General features: G+C 39.0%; 2 protein-coding genes across 11 annotated transcripts; one reads left to right on the top strand and one right to left on the bottom strand.

Annotated features, from left to right (window-relative positions):
* The first annotated feature begins 71 nt into the window (after positions 1-71).
* LOC146552285 (uncharacterized) lies at positions 72-22,877 on the top strand. 8 transcript variants are annotated; one of them, XM_085256611.1, is made up of 5 exons: positions 72-2,625; positions 16,258-16,890; positions 17,522-17,852; positions 17,963-18,138; positions 18,637-22,877. In XM_085256611.1, the coding sequence occupies exons 1-5, from the start codon at positions 2,540-2,542 to the stop codon at positions 18,857-18,859; spliced, it is 1,449 nt and encodes a 482-aa protein (XP_085112737.1). In that variant the 5' UTR covers positions 72-2,539; the 3' UTR covers positions 18,860-22,877. The 8 variants fall into 8 exon arrangements, with proteins under 8 accessions (XP_085112737.1, XP_085112741.1, XP_085112743.1 ...); XM_085256615.1 differs by lacking the exon at positions 72-2,625 and adding an exon at positions 2,754-3,381; XM_085256617.1 differs by lacking the exon at positions 72-2,625 and adding an exon at positions 2,754-3,400.
* A 378-nt stretch (positions 22,878-23,255) lies between these two features.
* On the bottom strand, positions 23,256-25,794 carry LOC146552284 (uncharacterized). 3 transcript variants are annotated; one of them, XM_085256624.1, is made up of 4 exons: positions 25,663-25,794; positions 24,608-24,750; positions 23,947-24,058; positions 23,256-23,869 (listed from the first exon to the last, which is right to left on the bottom strand). In XM_085256624.1, the coding sequence occupies exons 2-4, from the start codon at positions 24,613-24,615 to the stop codon at positions 23,702-23,704; spliced, it is 288 nt and encodes a 95-aa protein (XP_085112750.1). In that variant the 5' UTR covers positions 24,616-24,750; positions 25,663-25,794; the 3' UTR covers positions 23,256-23,701. The 3 variants fall into 3 exon arrangements, with proteins under 3 accessions (XP_085112750.1, XP_085112748.1, XP_085112749.1); XM_085256622.1 differs by having other exon boundaries at positions 23,947-24,036; XM_085256623.1 differs by having other exon boundaries at positions 23,947-24,027.
* Positions 25,795-26,290: the final 496 nt, after the last annotated feature.

Genomic DNA, 26,290 nt, shown 5'->3' with positions numbered 1-26,290 from the left:
CTATTTTCCGATTTCAACACAGGTGGTTGATTGCTCCACTCTAGAACTGGAATGAAGGCGAGTGTTATTAACCCTCTGGGTTGACAGACAGCCACACCTTCAAATCACATGACCAATTTAAGCTGATATAGCTACAAGCTGCAGTCACGCATCTTCTAGCATCAGGGTCTCTATTTCAGCTTGTGTTGAAAGTCCAGACTTTAAACTATATGCCAGTTTTTACATTTTATTGATAAGCCACTAACACCGGAGTTATGATAAGTGAAAAGAAACGGTAACAACGGCATTTGGACAGCGCAAATAAGGGAAAAAAATGCCACCCTTTCCTATTGGTGGAATAGTGTACCATGTCCACCGATAAAAATGATATGACAACACGTGGGATTTGGTGATTTAGGAACAGGGAAAATTTGGGGAAGTGGCGGTGGCTAAAGAGAGAGCGATATCGACTAGTTTTAGTTTTTAGTTTTAGTTTTTAGTATTCGTGGTGGTTGCAATTTTAGGTAAATGGTTGTATTAACTTAATTGTTTCCAAAGTTTGTACACAGGTTTTTAAAATTTACAATTTATATTTGCATTTCAGGTTATGAAAATAATTCACTAAACGTGTTTGTGGTTTTTACAGTAAACTTTTTCCGTACTCGGTTTTTATCAGGGTTTTGTGTGTGTGTGTGATTTCAGATTTCAGATATTTTATAGATATATGTTTTATATCTATTTTAACCACATATAATACATATTACAGGATGTAAGAACTGGATATGTGTAGGGTGGCCACCCTAAGAAAATTTCTCTTGTCCACCCCACAACAAAATAGTCATTATGAGAGCAGTGAGAAACATGAAACATGAGACAGGCCAGGTGCACCACCTTTGAACATGTACACTTTCAATAATTTACATAAGTTGTGATAGAAGAGGCCCTGGGGTGCCATAAGAAGCTAACTTCCTGAAAGACAGGTTACAAACATGCTTGGATTGTTTAATTAAGAACTTCTGTTGTCAAACTCATGGTAAACTTCCTCGTTATACTAGTCGCAGATTGGTTTCTTACGACATTCTTTTCATTCTTATATCACTGTTCTTTGCTTCATGCACTGTACTGAATTATCAGGATAAATAAGATTTTGTCGCCTCAATGCAAAAAGTTGAATAACATTTTGTAATCATTTCCTTGTTAGTCGGCAGAGAGTGATAGTGGGAAACTCAAAAATAGAGCAAACGCATCTAGTGAATTTTGTGGCCACAGTAGTGTGTGTGAGATTGCTGAGAGATAGAGATGCCTTCCAGAGAAAAGCAAGCTTGCTTGTCAAGCATCAGAAACTACAAAGACATGATGAAAATAAATGCATGCAGAGGATAAGCACACACCAGGGAGCACAAGAAAAAAAATGGGAACAAGAACATCACGACAGGCACAAGCTTGACTAATGCAGTAAAGTAATGCATGCGATAAAAAGGACGTTGAATGCCACTTCCTGACTGGTTTCACAGCCGCAGACTTTCAAATTGCATTCTTCTTGTACAAACTGGGTTAAATGCTAACATCATGAAAAAGAGTTATCCCTTATGATGAAAGAACAGCCAATGATGGGGGGAATTGCTGTTTTCTTGATTGGTTGTCACAGATTTTGAGATATGGATACAAAACTTAGATAAAAGAAACCACTTGATGCAAAAGCAAATTATGAACCCAACACTGACATGTTACCTCTTACACTCATGTGACAACTGTAGCAGTTTACAAAAAGAGATGACTGGTGCTTTTCAGTGTAGCTGGAAGAAGTACAAAAAAACGAAGTCCAGGAAATCTTGCTAAATATTCTGAGTAAGTTGTTACGGTTCGGCGTTGGCAGTGTATTGTTTTAGGCGTTTTGTTTTGGCGTGACTGTTATGTGTTTCCTGTTTTACTTTGAAAGTCTGTGTTATCTTAGTGTTCAGTTTACGTTTCCTTGTCTCGTCAGGTCTAATTTGCCCCAGCTGTGTTTCCCTCCTGTGGTCCATTCCCTAATTGCTCCTTCTATGTATTTAAGCCCTGTGTTTCTGTATGTCATGGTTGCGATCTCCCCCCCCCCCCCGCGTTGTAAATAGTTTGGCGCCTTGTGTTTGGTGATGTAAATAAATGTCGTATCTTGCTTTAAATCTCGTCTTGGGATTATTTTTGTGGAAGCCCGTATTAGTTTTTCTCGTGTGTTTTTGCCTTATTTTTAATTTTCCTGCGTTGCACCCCGGTTGCCTAGGCCGGGGTGTAACATATGGGGGCTCGTCCAATCGCTGAGGGGTCCGAGGACCGCTTCAGCCGTCCGCCGTCGCTGGAGGAGCCGAGGGACCGCCCCAGCCTTCGTCGTCTGCTGGAGGGTCCGAGGGACTGCTCCAGCCTCCATCCGCCTTCGCTGGAGGGTCCGGGGAACCGCTCCAGCCTTCTGCAGCTGGTGGGCTGCGTGTCCGTGTTTGCGGCAGAAAACACCTGAGACACCGTGGGCTCTCTCCGGTTTCTAGAGCTTCCTGCCACAGTCCAAAGACATTAGCCTACCACAGCGATGCAGGCCTCGCCCTACGACAGCGGGTATAGGCTCCAGCACACCTGCAACCCTGATAAGGATAAGCGGAAGAAAATGGATGGATGGTACTGTTTACATTTCCTCTGCTATGTGTTAGTCACTTTGATAACAAATTAACCCAAGGGGGGGGGGGGGGTTAGCCTTATGGAGTATCAAAGCAACATTAAGAAAAAAAATGATCGACGATCTAGAGATTAAAGTCGTAATTCTATTCTGAGAAAAACGGTCGAAATGAGCATTCTGAGTTTGTGGAATCGTACCTCAGAGTCAGTTTTAGCAAAAAGTACAGGAAAGTCTTTCTCTTTCAGCCCATAAACACAGTGTGGTAATGGTGCCGAACGCTCTATCTGGCCAGAGAAAAACACACAAATGTGGAAGTGGATTTGCACAAAAGGAAATAGCCTGTAACTGACAGATTTCGACTTTATTCTCAAAATGATCAGCAATATGTTTTCTTAATGTGCCCCTAATACTACGTCGCAGTTAGCTGTGTGTAGTTGGCATTGCGCGATAAAGCTTAGACCACGATCAGAAGCGAGTGCGTCTATAGTGCACAACGCAAAACAAACAAACAAATAAAACGAAACAAAAAGCCCAGTTCTCCAAAACGTTTTGTGCGATTTTACGAATTCGTTTTTTCCTATTGACTCGTTTCTTCCCCCCGGATAATTCTGACGTATGACAATGACTTGGTCACGCCCGGATAGAGCAGGAGAGAAGAAGACTCCGAGTGCACTTGCAGACCTACCAATTCAAAGTTTAACTCTTTCTCGACTGGTGGGCACAACCGGGGGAACATACTGACCACAGTTCAGCCTCGAGTGAGTTACCTGCTGAATGGTGAATAGTGGCTTTAAGTTGATGTTTAAGTTAATACAAATATTCTAATTCGACCACTCCGAGTATTTATCTTCTACTCCGATTTCGATGTAACTTAAATAGCGTTTTCTTGTGCTTAAGGAATAAAGTATGTCAGTAAGAATTAAGCCATTTTTATGCTCAATGCCTGCCCCTGTCAGGTGGTGGTGCATGCTAAAAATGAGGGTGCAATTTGTGGTGTGTGCTGTCATTTTGAAAGCGATTTTTGCAACCTGGAGCATTGCGCAATGGCTGCCCCAGTTGGGTTGATGACATGAGTATGATTGCATCACTTATCACCATTTTAATCATATTCTAGTACAGAAGCCCTGAGCTATATAGCTATACAGAGGGAGATTTTGCAGCAATCTTTTTTTAAAAAGTGACTTTCTGGAATAACTTTGCAAAAAAAAACTTGCCAAAGTCTTATCTTCTGGTTTTGACTTCTTCTCTTCCTATATCAGTGCTGCCATGATACTTTCTTGGGATAAAGGCGGATTTACGTTGACAAAGTGGTAAATTGCACCCTGTTGCAAAATATCCCAGATGAGCAAAGGGCTAAAGACTTGAAGGATCTAAATCTTGACAGAGAGGAACTGTGAATAGAGCTTTGGATTTAAAGTGGTGTTTTGAAACTGTTTCATTTAACCTAAAAAATAGATGTGCCAAAAAAAACCTGTACTAGACATGGAATGTGATCAATATTTATTCTTTTTTTTTTGGGGGGGGGGGGGGGGTTGCACCAGTTCTGCTGCCTGACAAAATTAAAGAAAGAGCTTTGCAAAACAAAATTTGGATGGGATGAAGTAATACTAGAAAGCATGTTTAAAGTAAAGTAAAATTTTATTTATATATCACCTTTCAAGATAAAATCACAAAGTGCTTTACAAAGGCAGAAAACGGACATTAAAATCTAAAACAAAACAAAATCAACCAAAATCAAGTTTAAACAGATACATTTTTAACTGCTTTTTAAAAGACATGACTGAGTCCACAGATCTCAAACTCAAAGGGAGCGAGTTCCATAGTCTGGGAGCCACTGATACAAACGCTCTGTCACCTTTTGTTTTTAACCTTGTATGCTGGACAGCCAGCAACCCCTGGTCACAGGACCTCAGGGACCTGCTGGGGTGATAAGGAAGAAGAAGATCACATATGTAAGTTGGAGCTACACCGTGCAGGGCCCTATAAGTCATGGTTATGATCTTAAAATGGACACTGAACTTGACAGGGAGCCAATGCAGATGAATCAGCAGGGCAGTGGCATGGGAGTATTTGTGGTGCTTTATCAGAAGCCTAGCAGCAGCATTTTGAACACCCTGCAGTCGTTCCAGGGAGGCATTACTTAAGCAATTAACAAGGAATTACAATAGTCTAAGCGAGAGGAAACAAAAACATGAATAATCATTTCCAATTCGGAACGTGACACAAAGGGACTCAGCTTAGCGATATTTCTTAAATGGCAAAAACAAGAGCGAACCAAGGATTTAACGTGTGTGTCCAGCGTCAGAGCTGGATCAAATGTAACACCAAGGTTCCTAATGGAGGATTTAATATAAGAAGCAAGAGGGCCTAGATTTTTAACCATGAGGGGAACAAGTTTCTCAGTAGCAAAGACAATGACTTCCGTTTTATCAGCATTTAGTTGAAGGTAATTACCAGCCATCCAATCTCTAACGGAAAGCAGGACTGCAAGATTTGGAGCTTAGAAACATCAGGTGGCTTAAAAGAGATATATAGCTGAATATCATCTGCATAACAATGATATGAAATATCAGAGAAAGAGCTAAGAAGTTGCAGAAGAGGGAGTAAATACAACAAAAACAATAACGGTCCCAAGACAGAGCCCTGAGGCACCCCATAGGCAAGAGAGCTGATGGAGGATCTGAACTTAGGGGTAGCCACAGAGAAAGATCGATTTATCCAGGGCGAGGGTTTTGTAACAGGGGCTAGTCTAGTTTTAAAAGGGCAAATATTATCGATAATAGAAAGACAATAATTATTAAAAAGATTTGTTAATAAATCAACATCATTTGAAGCAGGTAGAACCTAATTAAAAACGTCAGAAAAAGTAGCAGCAGTAGAAGAATCTAAGCTAAAAGCACGACTCTCAGGAGGAGGAGGCAAATAAAAAGACAAATTAAATATAATACAATGATGGTCCGAAATAAAAATATCCTCAGAACTAATACAGTCAATGGTTAAGCCAATAGTAAAAACAAGGTCCAGGGTGTGCGCTTTGGTGTGGATGGGGCCAGATACATGCTGTGTGAAGTGAAAAGAGTCCATGATGCTAAGAAAACCTCTGGCAAAGAGGTCAGAGTCATCATCAATGTGCATATTAAAATCGCCAATTATTAGCAATCTGGACAACTTCAAGATGGAAGATAAAAAGTTACTGAATTCCTTTAAAAATTGACCGTTAGGTCCATGTGGATGATAGACTACACCACAGTAACACGGATCTTTATTTCCAATTTTAACCAGCTGTAGTTCAAACGTTGACATTTTTTCAACCATCAATGAGCGACAGTGAAACCAGTTTCGATACACCACAGCCAGTCCTCCGCCACGACCAGAGGTCCGCGGCCGACTGACAAAGGAGTAGGGGAGACCAGGGACAGTTGTAACGTGGGTCAGTTGTAACACTTCCAATTTCTCCAATCAGGGCTAAGTTTCAAATGATGTGATTCATCCTGTGCATGCCCAATTCAGTTCTGCTATCACATGTAAAAAATCAGCACATTTTGTCAAACACAGACAATTTACACGAAAAATAAAAAGTAATTTGTATGCCAAAAAGTAAGCTTTTCTACTTTATTTCAATTTCTAATAGCATTATCTGCTTTGCAGTTAAACTCATCAAACTTAAATTATGTTATTTGTATGCCTATGGGGATATATTCTGTGTAGGTCTTTAGTGCTAATGTTTTAGCCGTTGGCTGTAATGTTAGCTAGTTCATGGCTATAGGAGTCTGGGTCAGTTGTAACAGCAACAGTCTGGGTTAGTTGTAACAATAATGCAGATGTTACAACTTACCACACTATTACTTTAACTTATATTAAACAACTTGGGGCAACAACATCAGCAGAGAGAGGTTCACTGGTCGCTTTTGTATATGAGGTTAATGACATTGGCAACACAATTCCTCCACTGTTTGTGTTCCCACACATACATTATGCAGACCACTGTGTCAGAGATGGACCAGTAGGAAGTATTGGTAGTGGAAATCAGGATGGGTGCAAGAAACAGATTTCCTCATCTTTCTGAAGCACTTTGCAAACCACACCAAGGTAAGCCATGAAAAAAAGTAATGGAATTGCGATGCTGGTGCACAACTAAATTTTTTCAGCTTCATTGTTATGTTCAAAAGTTGGTGCAAGAGTTGTAGGTAGGTTATAATGCCCACTGAGCCAATGAGGCCAAACTCAAGGAAGACCAACCAAAATTAATGAAATATTCAGTTGCAGAAAATTCCATAATTTGTCTTTTTTGGGGGGTTGGAATATGTTCAAAAGCTAAATTTCTGCATTCTGTTACACACACACGTAGCTAAATAAATGGCTCTAAGTACATTCATGTGTTGAATAAAAAAAGATTACATGTTAATGTTTTGTCAGTACCCTTATTTCATTGTGTTCCATTTCACCCCAGACTATGGGGTTAATTGTAACATTTCACTCTTTGTGTTTGAGACCATACCATCCAATGGGTAATTGTGCTGCAGAGACAATAGCTGCACTATTTAATAGCAGAGACATGTAAATACTTTGAACTGATAAGAAAATGAGCTGTAGGTAGCGCAAAATCCTGATATGAGGAAAGGAACAGAAAGGACCTACAGCCCACCAAAAAAAAAAAAAAAAAAAAAAAAATGCGGAAGGGGGAGTGACGGTTGTATAGAAGCACAGGGCTGACTCTGGGCGCAGGTCCAAGAATTTGGAAATGGGGAAAATCACACTGCCAAAGAGGAAATACAAGGAGAACAAACAAGGTAAGGAATGGTTTTGAGAACAGGCAACGACGAAAGTCGAGTAAAAAAAAAAAAGAAAAAACATGCGGATAGTATTTGAGGAGCAAGATTTAGGAAGCTCATAAACATTTACAGTATTACTACTATTTCATTTAGATTGCTACTTTCTTTAGATATTTATGTTCACTTTTTTCTTTTTAATTGGGTTCTTTTTCTTTCTAATAAAGGCGTATAGGGCCACGTGAGGAAAAACATTGTAACGTTGAAATTTGAAGTCGTAATTCTATTTCCAGAAAAACGGTTTTAGTACCAAGTAAGGAAATAATTTCTCTTTCAGCACACAAACGAACCACCTCTCCGATCTGATTTATTTTTGCGCGTTTTTCTGTTTGCAAACCGTTTTATTCGATTTTTTTTCCCCGAATGATTTCCGCTAGTATTCTGACGTATGACAATGACTTGGTCACTTCCAGACAGCAAAATCAAGTAGAAAAAGAGCAGCAGAGGAGAAGGCTCCGAGTGCACTTGCAGACGCACGGATTCAAACTCTATTTCTCGACTGGTGGGCACAAACGGGGAACATACTATGGCCACACTTCAGCCTCGAGTGAGTTACCTGCGGAATGGTAGTGGCTTTAAGCTGATGTTTGAATTAATACAAATATTCTAATTCGAACATCAGCTCAATGTTTATCTTCTATTCTGGGAGATTTATATAGCGTTTTCTTGTGTCCTAGCGTTTATACCATACACACATTTGTAACTTCATTGTATTTGCATTATAATTTCGCCGAGCTATTTTGCACCACAGAATACCGTTCTTATTTTATTGTATTTATTTTTTCTCGGGACATTATGTAGTTCACCTATGAATTGCAAGAAACATATTATGGCAGTAACATGAAGTCTGCATTCACTGCTGAAGTTCAGCAGTTTGTGAGACAATATGCTGACGGTACTTAGTTCAGTTTAAAAACTTTACCAGCCCTGGCCTCATAGTTTTTGCTTTTATTACACCATAATGGCCCCTCTGTCAATTCTTACTTATGTTTTTTATTGCTCCACCCTTCAACTTTCCTGCTCCTTTGGTGTCGCACCCGACTGCTGTACTTTTCCTCTCCTCTTGTTTCATCTCTCCTGGTTATAAGAAGAATGCCGTCATGTCTCGATCAAGCTTCATCGAAATGTATAATGTGTAATTTGATGTGATTATTAGGTATTTAAGACATGCACCAACTTAATTAATGTATAAAATTAGCATCTATTATTTAACTTCTTTATGGAATGTTTTGAAAAACAAAATGACATCAGTGGCACAGTGCACACATCATTTTCTATTGAATCATGGCCTTGTAAAAAATACGTCAGTGTTTTAAAGGTTGCTATAGTAATGCACACTATTTACACATGGTGCAAATCCACAAAAATGTGGCAAAGATCATGTTCACTAAGAAAACCTACTGAAGCTCACATCAGAAATTACTATGAGGTGTGATTTATTTCTTTTTATCCCCCTATGCTGAGCCATGTACTATTGTATACTGAAAAAATAAAATAGTAAATTAGTTTATGATATTGTAAGTTTAAAACTCTACAGTAATACACCAAAGGTTCAGTATAACTGGCCTTTTTTGGAAACTCACCAGGTTGGAAAAGAAAATGAAGAGACTCTATGCCATGTTTTCTTTCTCTTTTTTTTTAATAACTTTCCAACTTTCCAAAACTATTGTTTATATTTCCCACAATATTTGTGTGACCAGCAGGATGTAGTCAAAGGATTGCTCATATGCAGGTTTTCACTATGATGCTTGCTCTGCAAAACTATGTAAACTGTTCAGGTTTCAGGCTCATAAAAGGGGGTAAAAACACAGCAACACTTTAAAAGGTATAAAATGGTCATAGAGCAATGCAGGCTGGAAGGAAAAGATAAAGAAATGAGGAGTGGCTCACAGTACAGTATATCTTTAATGGGAACTCTGCTCTTGTTAGGTTTATGTATTACATCTGTGGATGTCCTGCTATGACAGTTCAAAATTTCTGCCATGATAAAGGTTTATACCATTATATATAACTTTATACCTGTGCTGAGCATGGAAAGGTATCCCATTCACCTCTACTCTGGTCATCTTGGTCTCCAGAAGGCTGATAACTTCTTGATCCTCTAGGGATCTAGTTACCTGGTTCTCACGGCGGTAAGTTGCCATAACTTTTCCACATTTCTCTTAAGATCTAACGCCACAGGGCTAATGAAGAGGAAACATTGTTGAAATGCATGATGAGTTTGCATAAGCTGAGTTGGCCCTTGTGACACCTGAGTGTCCTAATATGGTTGTCATTGTGCAGAAAGAGCTAGATCAGCTTTAGTTCCATTGCTTGTATGTGTGCTGATTAAAATACTAATGTACCTTGTGCAGACAGAATTCAGCCACGACGTTAAAATTTTCCATTATAGCTTTAGAAACCATTAAATGTTCCATTAAAGTGCAAGATTTCACACCTTTTAAATGATCATTTGAGATATGACCTATTGCAAGTTCCTGTTTTTATAGTTTAGCAAAACGCTCACTTCTGCTGTTTCAGCATGATACACATTAGTTTATGAAAAGTCACACTCTGTATGAGGGCGACTGGAGAGATCGATATCATGCTTAAAATTGTCACGTGGTTAACTAAATTATGTGTAACTTCTGTTGTCAATAAAACAGTTGCTTGGACAGGCGAGTGCAAGCACTGCCCTCCTTGAAACCCTTGCGAGTGAAACGTGCACTGGTGTCTGTGTGGTTGCTTACAGTAACAGTTTCTGCTTACCAGCAGGATTGACTTGAACCCAACAACACCCATCCTAGGCGAGTCTTAGTGGCAGCTAGACCCCCGGGGTTCCAGGACAAACTGGTGCTGTAGATAAGGTCAGTGTGATCAGCAACAATGAGCACTAATGGATGTGCTTGTTCAAATGATTACAATGGAAGATCTTTGAGGTACTTATGTTTTGTCAGAATGAATGCAGGAAAGGTCAGTCGGGTCAAGGCATTTAGCAGTGAGTGCTGCACTAATATCAAAGGTCATTTGAGGAGGCTGCAGGTGACCAATAATGATATAGGAGAGCCACTGATGGTTTGTAGACCTTGGCGGTTTTCGTCAAGTTCTTATCTGTGCCTTAGATACTAAGTGGCATGGCAGGGTTAGATAGGAGAATGGTATGCTACAACTCATCATCAAGTGCTGCATAAATTTTGAGTCTGACTTGTCTGTAATCTGTATAGGATTTCTGTTGCTGAGCTCAGCAGGCTGGAATAATCCCAAAAGTGGTGCATTGACTGAAGTAGTGATCATCTTTGTTTTAATAGGGACGAAGGACCTTAAATGATTCTGTATTGGGATAAGGAAGGATTTGCGCTGACAAAGTGGTAAATCCCACCCTGCCGCAAAATATCCCACATCATAACAGTCCCTATATTGAAGGAACAAAGGTTTTGCAGAAGCCGGAAAGTGATTCCCCTCCAGTCTAATGGAAAGCTCCATAGAACCAGTTGACCCTGAAGTCAAAAGTGAGTCCACAGTAAATTTTACTAAAGTAAAAGACTTGCCAGATGCTACATGTTGATTGATGACATACTTTTCAGGCTCCCGTTGAGTCTGAGAGGAGGCTGTTGCTTAGTTCCTTAAACTGAAAACAATCCTTCGTGAAGTAGGATGTAAGAGAAGAAGGCTGGAACCCTACTTAAATAATCAACTCTGTATAAATCCTACAAAAGAAAAGGAGGTAAAGAAAACTTGTATGTGTGACCTTTCTTGGCTCTTGACAGAGGCGGTTGCTTATTTTCCTTTCCCCTCTCCCTCCCTTGTCTTTCCTGCTTGGCTTCTCATGTCTTTTGGATTGTTTTTTTGTTTGTTTGTTTGGTTTTTTTTATGATTTTATGGCTTGCCGACGTGATAGATGATGGCAGGGCTGTGAGTACTCAGACTGGTGGCATTTCATATGGTCAGAAAGATTTTGAGATCAGTTCTTCAGCAACAACAGTTCAACAACAATGGATTAAATACAGTTCTGTGTGAAGTTGAAGCAATTGCAATTGATCAACCCATAACAAAGCTGCCTGATGATCCAAAAGACCTAGAGTCATTTACTCCAAATCACATCCTCCTGATACGTGAATACCTGCCTTTGTTACACAAGAGACAAAAAGACAACCAAAAGAGGAAAAATCTAAAACCAGGGTATATAGTTATTTTAATGGGTTCTTCTGTCCCCCGAGATTCTTGGCCCCTTAGACGTGTTCGTGAAACCATTCATGATAAAAATGGACTTTAAAGACAAAGACCAACATTCTTGAAATCCCTGTAACTAAACTTTGTCTTTTACATTAGACTGTAGTTTAAAAGTGTATTTAAGTGCTTTTATTTTATTTTATTTTTTGTGTGTGTGTCTAAAATGGAAGTACTTTATTTTTAATTTGGCTCCTTATTTGCTTTATAATTAGAATTGTCATGTCTGACACTTAGGGCCTGGTGTGTAGGAGCCATTTTTGTGTTTTGCTTATTACCTTATGTGTGCCTCTAGGTGTCACTTTTTGTATTTGTAAATGATTGTATGGAAGGTAGAACATTTAATTAGGGTCAGGTGTTGCTGGTTGGAAGGACCAAACAGTTTGTGACTGCGGTGATTTATGTTGGATGATGTTGGATCTTACGATCAATTGTGAAACATCAAATGCAATCAATGGTGATTGCTTAGACTGCTTAAACTGACAAGGTAAATACAGCTGGAGTTATTGACTGGACTTTCTTGTCAAGTTCACCAGTCATACACCTCAGTGGCTTCAAGCGTAGGCTTAGCTTGTACACCTGTTATATGGTTGACTGTATATATATTTGACTATCACATTAAGGGGTTTTGGGGTGAAAAAGTTAATGTTCATCCTCAATCTTCGTTCTGCAAATTTGTTTGTATTATCTTAACCATAGCTCTGTAGCTAGCCATTCTATGCCAGCTAGCCCAACTTCATAAACCATACAAACACTGGTGCTGTTTAATTTAGTGTTTTTAGAAATCCGTCAGTCAGAAGGATGATCTGATATCGTAGTGTTGGTGTTGTTCCCAGATCATCATGAAAATGTTGTTCCAGGTTATTCTTTTGCGCGCCAAGCCATTCATGTATTTATGAAATTCCAATGTTGCAAGGACAATATCAGTTCTGCTTACCATTTATTAAAGGGTCAGGGTCAGGGTCCGTTGATCGGTGGACAGAGGCGGTTTCTCGCAGCTTAAGTACAGTTTTTTGTTTTACGGCGGTTTTTCTCGAAGTCGCAAAAGTATGACGTCACAACATTGATTGGTCACTTGCAATGTTGATCCTGGAACAACATTTAGTATGATGATCTGGGAACAACACCAACACGACGATATCAGATCGTGCCAGTCGGATCATGGAATTTCATCTTTAGATGGAAACTGGCAAACTAACTTCCTGCTAACTTCAAACTCTCTTTCATGCATGCCTGGATGTTAATGTTACTGTAACAGCTGGGAGGCAGCCACACTGATCATTTTATTGAAGATGAAATCATTTGGGCCACTTTTAACTCAGTGATACCACAGTGTTTGTTTTGGCTATGGAAATCAAAGAAGAGTGGACCCAGGAATGGATAATGATGTTGTTTTTATGCTTGCTGTGCAACCTGTGTCATGGGTGTCGCTCGCTGATTTTGATATCACATCATGAGGCATTCGTCACAATATTTGCGGCCGATTGTGTGGCTCTCGATTTCTCGTAACGTGGCGGTTTGTGTCACAGCTGGGTTGAAGACACAAATGTTTGAGTGTGTTCGTTTTTAATGATATTCCAGTACAGAAACTCGGATACAGTTATACAGAGGACAATGTTGCAGCTGTTTAAAAATTGGAGACTTTGTTAAAAACACTTTGGAAAAACTATTTACTTCTGGTTTTGATTTCTTCTCTTCCTACATCGGTACATTTGTGCCCAGCACCTATCATTCAGGAGAATACTGCAGCAGGTTACCACACCTTAATAGTGGCATTAATATAAGTGACTGCATGATGATGTTGTGGCAGTAAGCAGAGTGATCAATGCGGAGGGTATGCTGGTGCCCGTAAGAGGCAAATTAAAAAAAAAAAAAAAAGGTTAAAATATAATACATCACAAGCCCACGTGGGGGTTTTGAAAGAAATTTAACACTGCCAGCTTTGCACAGATCCACAGATGTAAGCTACATTCATGTCTGTGTTTTTCCTCCATATTCCCGTGGGCATCTTTTTTTCTAAATAAATTTAACAGCTCGTTACCTCTCTACTAGAAAATGTACACTACCAGTCAAAAGTTTGGACAAACCTTCTCATTAATGTTTTTACTTTATTTTTACTATTTTCGACATGAAAAGTATAAAGCAAGATTTATGGAATTATGCAGCATAGGAAAAATTGATAACTTTAAATATCTCTTATACAGTCCCGTTCAAAAGATTAAAACATCTTGAAAAATGGCAAAAAACAATCGTATTTTGCATGATTGGATCTTAACAAGGTTCCAAGTAGAGCTTCAACATGCAATGAGAAGAAATGGGAGTGAGACAAAACATTTTTTGATGCAATTAAAACAATTAAACTGAAACAGGCGGTTTTACAGCTGATCAAAAGTTTAGGATCACACCTCCAAAAAAGCCCCCCCTCCTAAACTGAAGTCAAAGTTCCAAACATGAAGTCAGTAATGAGTAGTTCCACGATTATTTTTGATCACTTCAAAAATTTGTTGCTGCATGCTTGATTGCAAGCCTTTCCTTGAGGCAACTGAAAACATTTCTCCAAGTGGTGAAGATGCCTTGAACTTTTGTCCATTTTTGTAAACTTCCCTTGTCATCCATCCCCAAGGTTCTCAATTGGATTTAGATCAGGGGAACACGCGGGATAGTTCAGAAGAGTGATGAAATTCTCCTGGAAGTAGTCCCTTGTTCTGCGGGCATTGTGTACTGTAGCGTTGTCCTGTTGAAAAACCCAGTTGTTACCACAAAGACGAGGGCCCTCAGTAATAACGGATCCTCTCGTCAACATCTGGACATAGCCAGCGGCCGTTTGACGTCTCTGCAACTCCCGAAGCTCCATTAGGAAGTTGCCTTGCAACTCTGCATTTCTGTCCATTTGATTTCCAACTACACACAAGAACAGTTAATGTGATTAAATGAACAGATGAGACAGTTGTTGATGACAAACAATAGTATAAAATGATTAGGAGAGGCTAAATCAGTGCACTAATATACTCAGTTTAGGTGTGCTTGATCCCCCGTCTGAGCTCATCTCATATGTTCTCCAAAGGTTGTTGGTTTTCCATTATTCCCATCAGCAATTCATCCAACTGCTCCGTGTCCTTATTTGCAGGTCTTCCGCCAGTCTTAAACCACTCTTTTCTGGCTTCTGCAACAGTCTTTTTAACTTTTTTTAAATATATATTTTTAAGATAAGATAATGCTTTATTGTCAGAGTCATACCTAGTACAATAGTACAAACGAAATTGGAAATTGTCCCACATCAGCACTATGCACACCTGAACACAACACAATAACTTAAAGTGGGGTTTTTTTTAAAGTGCAAAAAAGGTATGAGCAAAAGAAAAATGAATGACTTAATAAATATATAAATGAATGGGTGAATGTTCATTGCACGTGATGGCCAATCAGGTCAGCTGTTAGCATTGCTTAGGGCTATTGCCCTGTTGTAAAAGCTGTCCTTGAGTCTGTTTATCCACATACCAGTACCCTGAATCTCCTGCCAGACAGCAGCAGCTTAAACACCCGGTGCCCTGGGTGTGTGCAATCCTGTAGGATGCTGCCTGCCCTCGTGAGACAGTGAGTGCTGGACAGGTCCTTCAAGGAGGGAAGAGGATGTCCAATGACTTTTTTTTTTTTTTGGCCCATATTAATCACCCTCTGTCGTGCCATGGTGCAGCTGGACAACCATACACACCACTAGTCGTAGGTGTATTAACTGTTATTAAACATTTCTTAATTGCATGGATCAAACAAAGGAAAAAAGCATGGACATACTTTTTCTTTTTAATGTACTGCTCACAGCATGTATTAGTTGTAATGTTGTGGTTCTTTCTTTTTGTTTCTATTTGCACATTTTTAAGCAAATACCATCACAAGAGCTCATTCATTTCAGTTTAAAAAATTTTTTTCTAATGCCAAATCACAACTAAAGTCACCTCAAGGCACTCGAGTTTTGGACAAAATTTGACTTTTCTGCCAAACATTTCTAGACAGCCACCTTTGCATTGAGACGATTTTTGTTGAGGCTTCACTGAACAGTAGGTCGATCAACTGGAGGATTAGATGTATCTCAGCTCCTGTGCCAGGTCTTTGCTGGATTTTTTTGTTTGTTTATTTGTTTGCCTTTTAATAGATACTGTTCATCTGCTGTAGATAGTTTTTTTTTTTTTAGGCCTGCCACTTCTTCTTTTGCCCTCCATTTGTCCAGTTTCCTCATATTGTTAAGGATACACTGCACAGCATGCTGAGATATGACAAGGTTTTGGTTAATATTTCTTCAGGAATGACCTTGTTGGTGTAGATTCAGCTGAATCAGGCTGCATGTAACAAGGTGCTTTAACATAAAATTTATGATTGATTGTTTGCTAAGTTGTCTGTGTAGACACAACACTGGCTCATTCTTGATTTAAGTGCCTTTTCATGTTTGAATGATTGACAGGTCAGTGTTAAGGGATTTAATAAACAACCCAAGAAAATATCCCACTGAAAATGTTTAGGGTTTCCTTTTTGAAAGCCTGGTGAACTATTGCTCATGAACAAAACTAGTTTTGAAACTAACCACAATTCTGTGTTCTGGTACAGGTTGGGAACTGGTTTCATCTCCACTGGCTGGATGGAGCTGTTAAAGCATTTTAAAAAGAAGTTGGTTCTCGTCTTCATCACTGCACTCTTCCTCTTTTTGGTCTTCACTGTGAAAACGCCCAGCACATACAACTCAATCCCAAAACCATCTGGGCCGCCAAGTGCTTGCTCCATGAGGATATCCGAGCAGACCATCACGCCGCTTAACAATACCAAGCACTTACTGGTGTCAGCCTACATGGACCAAAGAGTGAAGGATTTTGATATACGCATCATTGGCATATTTAGGAGAGACTCCATCCAACCCCTTCACTGCTTTTTCTGCTGTACTGGTTATTTGAGTAAAACCACTCCAGCAACAATTTTACAGCATCCAGATAACTTTGGTTTTCCCTTTGTCACTACGGATGTCATGTGTCAGATTCCTCAGAATTGCAATGCGACACATGTCACTCTCTTGACTACACCAGACAAAGAGAGTCCATCTACTGATCAATGGCTCCCAATAAGAAACAAAGACACAGTTGGACAGAAGGAAGAAAACATGCAGTTTGACTTCACAGTCTGCATCTCTAACCTCTTTGGTGACTACAACAATGTGCTTCAGTTTGCACAGACTCTGGAGATGTACAAGTGAGTACTGCAACACCACCACAAGCTACAAAGTCAAAAATGTGCAACAGCAGCTGGTCCTGACACAGAATGAAACCTAACAAGCTCTGCAAAGGCTCCTCTTCAATGCAGTGTCTGGATTGTATCACATTGCACAGTTGTGTCTGTTACTCCTGTTGCTGCCAGAGTTTTTTTTGTTTTTGTTTTTTTTTTAAAGTGTAGTTGGACAGTGTCTTACCACTCAGACGTCTATCACTTGGTGTTAAACATTTACAGTAGCACTGTTTAAATTTCTGCAGGAGCTGTACGTCTTTTCAGACACTGTAGGAAAATGGATTTTTAGCCCTGTAAACTGGATTTCCAGCTGTTCAGAACCAGTTAGGAATAGACAGTGTCCCTCCTACTTGAGAAACACCACAGTCTACTCTTAATGATTATAATATTATTTTTTGTCTGTGTATTTTATCAGTCACATAGCTGCAAGCTATTGTGACAGGTACAGGCTAATACAGTATAAATAGTATAACACAGTATAAATATTATACTAAGGATAGAAAAATGACCAACTGTTTGCTATATAAACCACAATTGTTTTTAGTAATCTGTTTTGTTTGCTGACAACGATGAACCAATTTGCCTTATTTTGTCCCAGGTTGCTGGGTGTGAACAGAGTGGTGATCTATAACACCAGCTGTGGTCCAGAGCTCAATCGCCTGTTGCAGAGTTACAGCGACGAGGGCTTTGTGGAAATGGTTCCTTGGCCCATTGACAAGCATCTGAATCCATCTCGTGGCTGGCTTCACTCAGAGCATGGAGGGGATTTGCATTACTTTGGCCAGCTGACCACACTTAATGAGTGCATTTACAGATCAATGGAGCGTTCTCGCTACGTCCTGTTGAATGACATTGATGAGATTATAATGCCATACCAGCACGATGACCTGATGTCTTTGATGAACACGCTCCGAAATCAGCATCCAAATGTAGGCTGTTCTTGTAATAAGTTTGAAAAAAATAACACAATTACATTTCATCAAAAATTCAGTATCCCATACAATAAGTTGTATTTGACTTGTTTTTATCTGATTTGAAGGCAGGAGTGTTCCTTATTGAGAATCATATTTTCCCAAAGAAACACTTTGAGCCAAGCGGACGGTTTCACCTGCCTCAGTGGAACGGGGTGCCAGGAATTAATATTCTGGAGCACATCTACAGGGAGGACCCCGCCAGAAACATATACCATCCACACAAGATGATAGTTCGGCCAAGGTAAGCTGAATTTGTCAGATGGAAGATTTACTCTATTTAGGATACAGTTCTTCGGTTTACTCAATAATACATATACTGTATGGCTGCTATTAAAAAAAATAACTACAACTAAATAAAACAGTACCTTAGTTATTGAACTTCTCCAAAACCATGATAAACATACAAGAAACATCAAATGACCGTTTGCTACAATAAGTCTCAAGTACAAAACATATTTAAGAACGTCTGAATAACTTGAGGGTTATTTTTCTCCAATCTTTCCTTAACAATCTCTTAAGTTGAAGTTATTCTGTGAAACTTTCCATATGGAATGTTCTCTGAAAGTTATTGCCAAAAAACCCAGAACAACCTTGAGGGAGCATTCACTATCCCCCAAGGCTGATTTGTGAAACCTTCAGAGAACCTTCAGGGCTCTTCTAAAGAACAGGATCTTCAGTAATCAATGCATTTTAAAACCTTAACTCCAAGCAGTTAACTGTCTTGTGTTTTGTGTCACAGAATGGTGGAGTGGACTTCAGTCCATGAAGTGATCAAGAATTTTGGAGAACGCTACAAGGTTCCACTCGATGTTTGTCGGATCATTCATGTCCGTGTGGCTCTACAGGGATCATTAACCCTGGAGCAGCTTAATGTGGATAAACGACTGTGGGACTTTCAGGAAAAACTCATTCCCAACGTGGACAAAGTGTTGAAGAGGGTGGGGATGCTGAACTTGACATAGAACTAATGGATAAGATGTACAGGCACTACGATGGACACTTTTTAAACACAGTGAATCAGATCGTGAATGTGCATCTTTGAATCAGGGGCATTTGTGAATTCATTGTGTCATTGTTTTCTGAAAACATATTTTGCACCTGGTGCCAGTAAAATCCCTACATTTCAGTGAATACTTCTTAATTGCCATCATTGAATAATTACAAGCTTTTTGAAGGACACATTGGTTCTAATACTGTGTGATATGAGTGTGACCATTTAAATAGTCCTTAATATAAAACTGTTGACTTGAAGAACTGCAAATATTTTAACTGCCCTGCCTGAAGAGAGAAAAAACATTTACTAAATCCACAATATAACATACCATAGAATTTCTCCAGTGGTCAGCTTCGAAGAACAAGAGATGGCGAAAGTGGGGGGGGGGGGGTTTCACCTGGGGTGGCTGTAGCTCAAGAGGTAGAGCAGGTCACCTACTAATGGTAAGGTTAGTGGTTTGATCCCGATCGAATCACCGTAATATGTGATATATTATATGGCATGGCACTAACCCCAAGTGTGTCTGTGACGCATACACTGGATTATGAATGTTAGATAGAAAGAGCTTTGGGGAAAAAGGTACTTTTGTTTATGAGGGAAGCTGTGTAAAGAGCTTTGAGTGCTCAGAGTAGTAGCAGCTGCATAAGAACCACTGAATCTACCTTGTTTTTCGATCAGATTTGGACTTTTCAAAATAAAGCTTAAAGACTTTTCTGGGAATAAAGGCAACATCTCAATATAAAGAGACGAGGCCCTGCCTCTCAAGGCCTTGTATATTGTGAAGTTTGAAGATGATCCACAAAAAATGTGGGTAATATAAAGTTCTTATCATTATTAACATTTGGTGTGACCTTGAGCCAATTTTCACCAAAATGAATGTCTCGCGCTGTTATTGGTATTTACTATCACATACAACTTGAAAATGATATCTTAGACTTGTATTAGCATTCCAAGCTTTACATTGACTACATATTTTACATTTAATAACTATCTGAGAACTTGGAGTAGCCAACAGCAGATGATCCTTTAAGTAAATTGGCATCCCACCAAACTGAACTGCTGACATGATGATGGCACTAGTTAGAGGATCACCAAAGCATATGTCCAGCTTTGAGGTTTTTGGTAACTCGTGATCTTCTGTGATTTCACATACATCAGTATGGATCACATAGCATATAATGACCGTTTTGGCCACCTGGTATTCTCTGGGAATCCAACCTTCTTGTCGTTGTGTGTATTATTTAAATATTTTTGTCATTTTTTTCCCAGCCACCATGAATCACGAAGGTCCAGGGAATTTCTTGACTCTTACAGCTGGGTATGTTTTAAGTCAAACTGCTGTGCTAATACTGTACTTTTCTCTGAGGAAATTCTTGATATTTTTATTATTAAGTTTGACTTTTCAACAGGTATGTTTTTTGTGTCTTTGGGGGGAGCAGGTTTAAGTTATAATGGCAATAATTGTTACTGTCTGCAGCTTGGATGATGCCTACAGTTTAAAGGTCATGATCCGAATGTTGCCTGTTAAATGTAAAAGTTCGATTATATTATGATATTATAGATGTTTTTGTTTCACTTCCTCAGGTATACCTTCCTAGCATGAGATTGGACCCATTGCCTTCAGATTTACCTTAATTGTTTTGAGGCATTAATTACGGTTAAACTGGATCCATGTGGTTATTTGGTGTTGGGTTGAGAGGATTTGCAGTTTGTGAAGTGTGTTATCCTGTTGAAAGCAACCATCAGACGGTGATTTTGATCATAAAGGGATAGACATGGTGAGCAACAATGATCAGGGTGGTGTTTAAAACAGTTTGCAGTTTGTAGAAAGTGGTTCCAAGAGTGCCAAGAAAGTGTTACTCACACCATTACACCACCACTAGCAGCAGTGTTGGAGAGTAACTAAATGTACCAGCGTTATGTATTTAACCTCCTAGGACCCGGCGCCCACATATTTGGACATCACATTTTGGGTTGTCTAGACCAAAATACAAAATTTTTCTCTACAAGGGCCAGATAAACACTTACATGGATATTATGCTGCCACTGTTCTATCAAAATCAGTAAAAATAGCAAAAAATATTAAAAATGCATGCCATGAAAGAGCTCAAGTCTTAGGACGTTAAAATACAAAATATGAGTAACTGTATTCCGTTACAGTCACAGTTTAAATGGATGATATTCAGAATAAAGTTACTTTGTTTAAATAAGTGGAATATAGGGCAGTCATTTTGTGTTTCATAGGCTATCCCCTCTTTATCCCTTCGCCAGTTTTGGTGATTAATTGCAGTTGGTATTAAATCTAGTTCTTTATGATTCTTTTACTGAATACAGAGAACACGACTCAGTCTTCAAAGTGTTTATAATTATTTATTCAATCAAATTCCGGAAGAGAGAGAGACGTGCACAGCCCAAAGCCATTTTGCAGATCTCTAGCATTAGAAGCCAAAAAATGTGTATCATACAGGTGTTATTTTGGTCCTTTACACGTCACACATAGTTGCGATAAAAACAACTCCTTCCTTGTTATTTAGTTCCGCTTTTTCTGTCTGGTTTCCTGCATTTTATTAATATGCCTCTGTTGCTAAGTCGACCTGTCACCCTCTGACCTAGTTCTCTCTCACAGCTGGCCTTGCTTTATACAGGCCTTTATTATTAAAATACATAAAACAATACAACCAGAAAAAAATCACTGAGAATATATATTTGTTCCGTAACATTGGGCACAGGTTTAGCTCGAATGGATGAGCGTGCACTTATATGGCCCATGGCCGAGAGTGGCCGACCAGGGTTTTCAGTATAACCTGTGGGATCCTTTTTTTTTTTTTTTTTTTTTTTTACCCTGGGATGAATACATTTTCTCTGATTCTGAAACCCAAACAAAACGCGCAATGAGAGGCTCTAATGTTGATGCTGTCAGTTACACACTGGACCTGGCACCAGCAGAAGGGAACCAGCAGTGCATGAGCAGGAATGCGTTTTTTTACTTGGAAATTCCAACACCACTTCAGAAGAAGAATAAGATGGGCAAAACTTCAGTACCTTCGATGTGCTATTGCTGTAGTTTTTAAAATATTGATCTGTACCACACTGTTGAGATGTCCGTTTATGGTAAAATGTCATGCAAATACAAGTACATTAGATAATGCAGTTGAAGAAAATCAAATAAAGGGCCAAATTATAATTAAATTAATAACAAAAACTATCCCGGGCATTGGATACAGTTTATTTATAGTAGCATGCCAGTGAACATTCAGTTGATGGAATGAAAACAACAACAAAATACATAGTTTTTTCATCTGCAAATGTGCTACAGCACAAAATACTCACATTCAGACCACTTTGTTCGAATGCTACTCTGCAAAATCAGTTTTGTTTTAAAAAAAAAATAAAACAGAAAAAGTGCAAATCAAGCACATCTGCTTGTGGTTTTGGTCGTTGGGGTCTTAGAGTGTAACATTTATTCTGTGGTCTTGGAGAGCTGGATCATGGTTGTCCAACTCTAGATGCTGGTTTGTTAACTTGGTTCAGACACAGCCAGGTGGAAACCTTTTGAGAGCCATTGGTTTCTGGTCCAGTAAGGCACAGTCCATCTTGTAGACCAGGTATTCAAGTCAAGGATGTACCTGAAAAGTGGAATATGCCATCTCCTTAACTTGTAACTTATAACTTGTCTTATACGGGTGTAATAGCACATCAGAAAGTTTAATTCCTCCCATATGCTAATTATATACAGGGATGAGTGATGGGCATGGAATGGTGATCTTTGCATTGGACTCTTTGCTCCACCGTTTGACCGATGAAAGAAGCATGAACAGACAGGCATTGTTTAGGAGGTTGACACATTTCTTGTCTAACCATTTCATTGCAATCAGACCTTCATCAGACCTGTAATAACAGGCTCCATGGCCCTTCTTCATCAGGTCTTTGTCTGCCATCAGGGGAGCTCCACCGGTGCAGTTTGATCATACACTCAGAAAAATAAAGGTGCCAACTGGAACCAAAAGTGGTTCTTTAGACTGATGCCATAGAAGAACCTTTTTTGGTGCCACAAAGAACCTTTCAAACAATGGTTCTTTGAAGAACCATTTCTTTCAGTGGTTCATTGAAGAACCTTTAAAGGTGCCCCAAAGAACCATCAAGAAATGGTTCTTTGGGGCACCTTTAATGGTTTTTCAAAGAACCTTTTTAAAAATGGTTCTTTAAAGAACCATTTTTAAAAAGGTCCTTCAAATGGTTCTTTAAAAGAACCATTTTAAAGAACCTTTTTTGAGTGGTTCTTTAAAAAAACCATTTTAAATCTTTCAAAATAAAATGCATCATAAATTGAATTTGAGTAGGGCAAAATAAATACTAGCACAGCATAGACATATATTAATGGTTTATTGTCATTTTGTAGTTACCAAAAGACAAAAAGGCATTTTAACCCTCAGCACAACATCACTACTAATACATGTCACATATTAGTGTTTTAAACAGTAATAATTAAATATATTTGCTATACTATAAATAAATATATATAAATACTATAGCTACAGATAACACAACAAATAATACATGTATTGTTTAATTAATAAAACATCAGAAAGTGATAAAACACATTAGAAATAGCAATAGCTTCATAACAGACCAATAAATCAACACATTTTCATCAGCAGATGTTTGCATGTTCAGTAAAAATATTTCAACAAGTTTATGATTAAAATGATCAATGAACTTCAGCCTTACGCTATGTAATGTACATTTCATGTTGTACTCATGGTCCTTTGTTAGTTCAGTTTAGGATAATGTCTCTGACGTATGTATCATATCAAATATATGTCATATCAAAACAAGCCCACACCTGCAGTTGTTTCAGTTTTTCACTGGTGTTTCCTGTCAGCTGGTCAACCTCACTCAGGCAGACATCCATATCAGCCAACCAAACGACAAGTTCCTCCCTTTGTGCTTCAAACCCCTCCCACTCTGAGACAAGGAGCTGAAAGAGAGAGAAAAGAGTCAATTATAAAGAAGAGAGAGAAGTGAAACCCTCCTCAGAAGGTCTGACTCGCATACCTGCAGTTGACCTGTGATGGACTCCTGTTTGGCGTTCACGTCATCCCTCGTTGTTGCCAACAGCCGAGTCTGCAGGGTGCCCTGGAAGAGCTGAGTTAATGTTCGACTCGTCCTGGTCAGGTCAATTAATTCACAAGAACACATTATAAAAAATAAGTCCAGTTCTTGCCTGATTTCAAGTGAAATCTGCATCAAAACAGGGTGACAGAAGTAAAACGAGTGCACAAAGCCTCACTTTGTAAAAGCCTGCTATTACAGTTCTCCTCTATGCAGACGACTTTCCTGTTTTCAAGGCACAACTTGGATCTGCTGTACGAATCTTATGAATACACACTAAATGAAACAATAGTGTGCATGACTCCAGATTCTGATCCCTCATCCTAATATGGTCCCAACATAGCAACAGCAATAAAGCAAATGTTGAGGCTTCAAAATACAAAGTCCATAAACCAATGGCTGATGTGGGTTTTATCATAAGGGTGATAAATATACAGATTTCAGTCTGTCTTAGAGATTTGATGTTCATTTACCTGCAGATGCACTATACATACCTGCTCCATGGTTTTTCACAACATTTTGCACATCACTATTTAATACAGGAAGTAGGTGAACTAAAACAAGTCATCTTTCTTTGTGAGAGGACCATATTAATGAAACAAACCTCATCATAGGGAGCCCTAAAGATGCTCCTGCTGCTTCTCTTCCTCCTCATCCTAAGCTTCCTTCTCCTTGTCCTCGCCTTCCATCCAATTGTAATTCAACCTAATTGTGTTTCTCCCCCTCCTCTTCCTCATTTTGTTGGAGCTGTGAACACAATTAATGTGAATCTGGATTAATTTGTGCAAACAAGAAAAATCTACAGCTTTTTGGTCAGAGGTGCTCTTGTGATTTAAGCCGGGTAGAGTGGATTTATCTGTTGATGCTACCTGCTTCAGCTCTGGCTGCTGAGTGATATTTACACCCTGGCTGGATTACAAACTTTAACCATGTGCTGAACTTTGGCCCAGCGTTGATACCTCTTGTTAGTATAACGACCTCTTCTTAGCTTGTATGTATGATGGTGGATAAATGAAATATAAAAAAAAATTAACTATATTACAAAAGAACATCTATCTTGGAAACATCAAATGACCGGAGCATAACTTGTCAACTAGTCCGAAACTAAGTTATGCAGGAACAGTCAAAGACACCTTCTCATGTCACATTTCTATTCATTTCTATATAATTTGATTAGACAATAAAGAGTTATCTAATCGAATTATTCATTCAAAACTCTTATGCATAGCTGCATTTTATACAGCTCATACAGAATTCAAAGTACAGGTTCATGTGAGTATTTAATGTACGGCTCAGATCTACAGAATTTCAGAGTTTTTAGAGCAGACACAGAGCTCACGCCACAACAGGCTTCAGGCGCCATGTTAGTGACTTTAACAATATATTAAATTTTAATTTCGGTCTAGCTGACATTAGGTTATGTACGCAGCACGCAATTGAACCACATATTTTAGAAGCCAAAGGTTCAAATTAGCTGGGAGCAGCTTCACTTAATTATAACAGTGGTTTTGTTAGGAAAACAGTTGGATACTAAATTGCGCTGACATCAACGGCTAACGTATCTAGCTAATCGCTACTGTTAGCACAACATTAACAGCAAGCTACAATGACGAGTAACAAAAACAAAACAGTAATAAGGTTTTAATGAAAATGTTTTACCTTTTCCAACAGTCCCAGAATCCACAGCTTCAAAGTCCAGCAGGTACTGAAGACTGTTATCCGTTTCGCTGTCACCGTCCGTGAGGTTTTTTTTCCCGAAAGGTCAAGGCCCGCCGCTCGCACACTCTGTCTGTGCATGCGCATCCCAACGACTGACCCCCTCCGTCCGCTCCCGGGAGGTTATAGTATGACGTGTTCTGACGTCACTCTCTCTCCCTGTCATTTATTTGGCTCGAAACACATATTAACAAATTGCTCAGTGATGAACAACTACTCAGATCATTTACCTAAGCAGTGTGCTTTGTCAAAACGAAGTGTGTGTTCATTACACTGACATTCTGTTCTGCAATTGTTATTTGACTTTACATACTGCTGGGTGGTTTGTAAAGTTTACAATAACTAGTATTATCATTATGCTATATTTTCAAAAATATATAATAATCTCAAAAGCAATGCCTTGGAGTAGAAAATAGTAATGCTTTATTAAAATTTAAAACTAAAGTACAGTATTTGAATGTGTGTATTGTGTCTACTGTTTGCAAATATTTCTAACTTTTATTTGAATATTCAGCTTCCTACCATCTTCTCTTAAAGGGTAATTGCCAGGTATCCCGCCCTCCCCCTTCGC

Source organism: Mchenga conophoros, linkage group LG19, assembly GCF_057382185.1.
Source record: "Mchenga conophoros isolate Kocher_MC1m ecotype Shallow Benthic linkage group LG19, M_conophoros_male_GT1.1, whole genome shotgun sequence".
Lineage (NCBI taxonomy): Eukaryota > Metazoa > Chordata > Actinopteri > Cichliformes > Cichlidae > Mchenga > Mchenga conophoros.
This window is presented reverse-complemented; position numbering and strand designations above follow the sequence as displayed.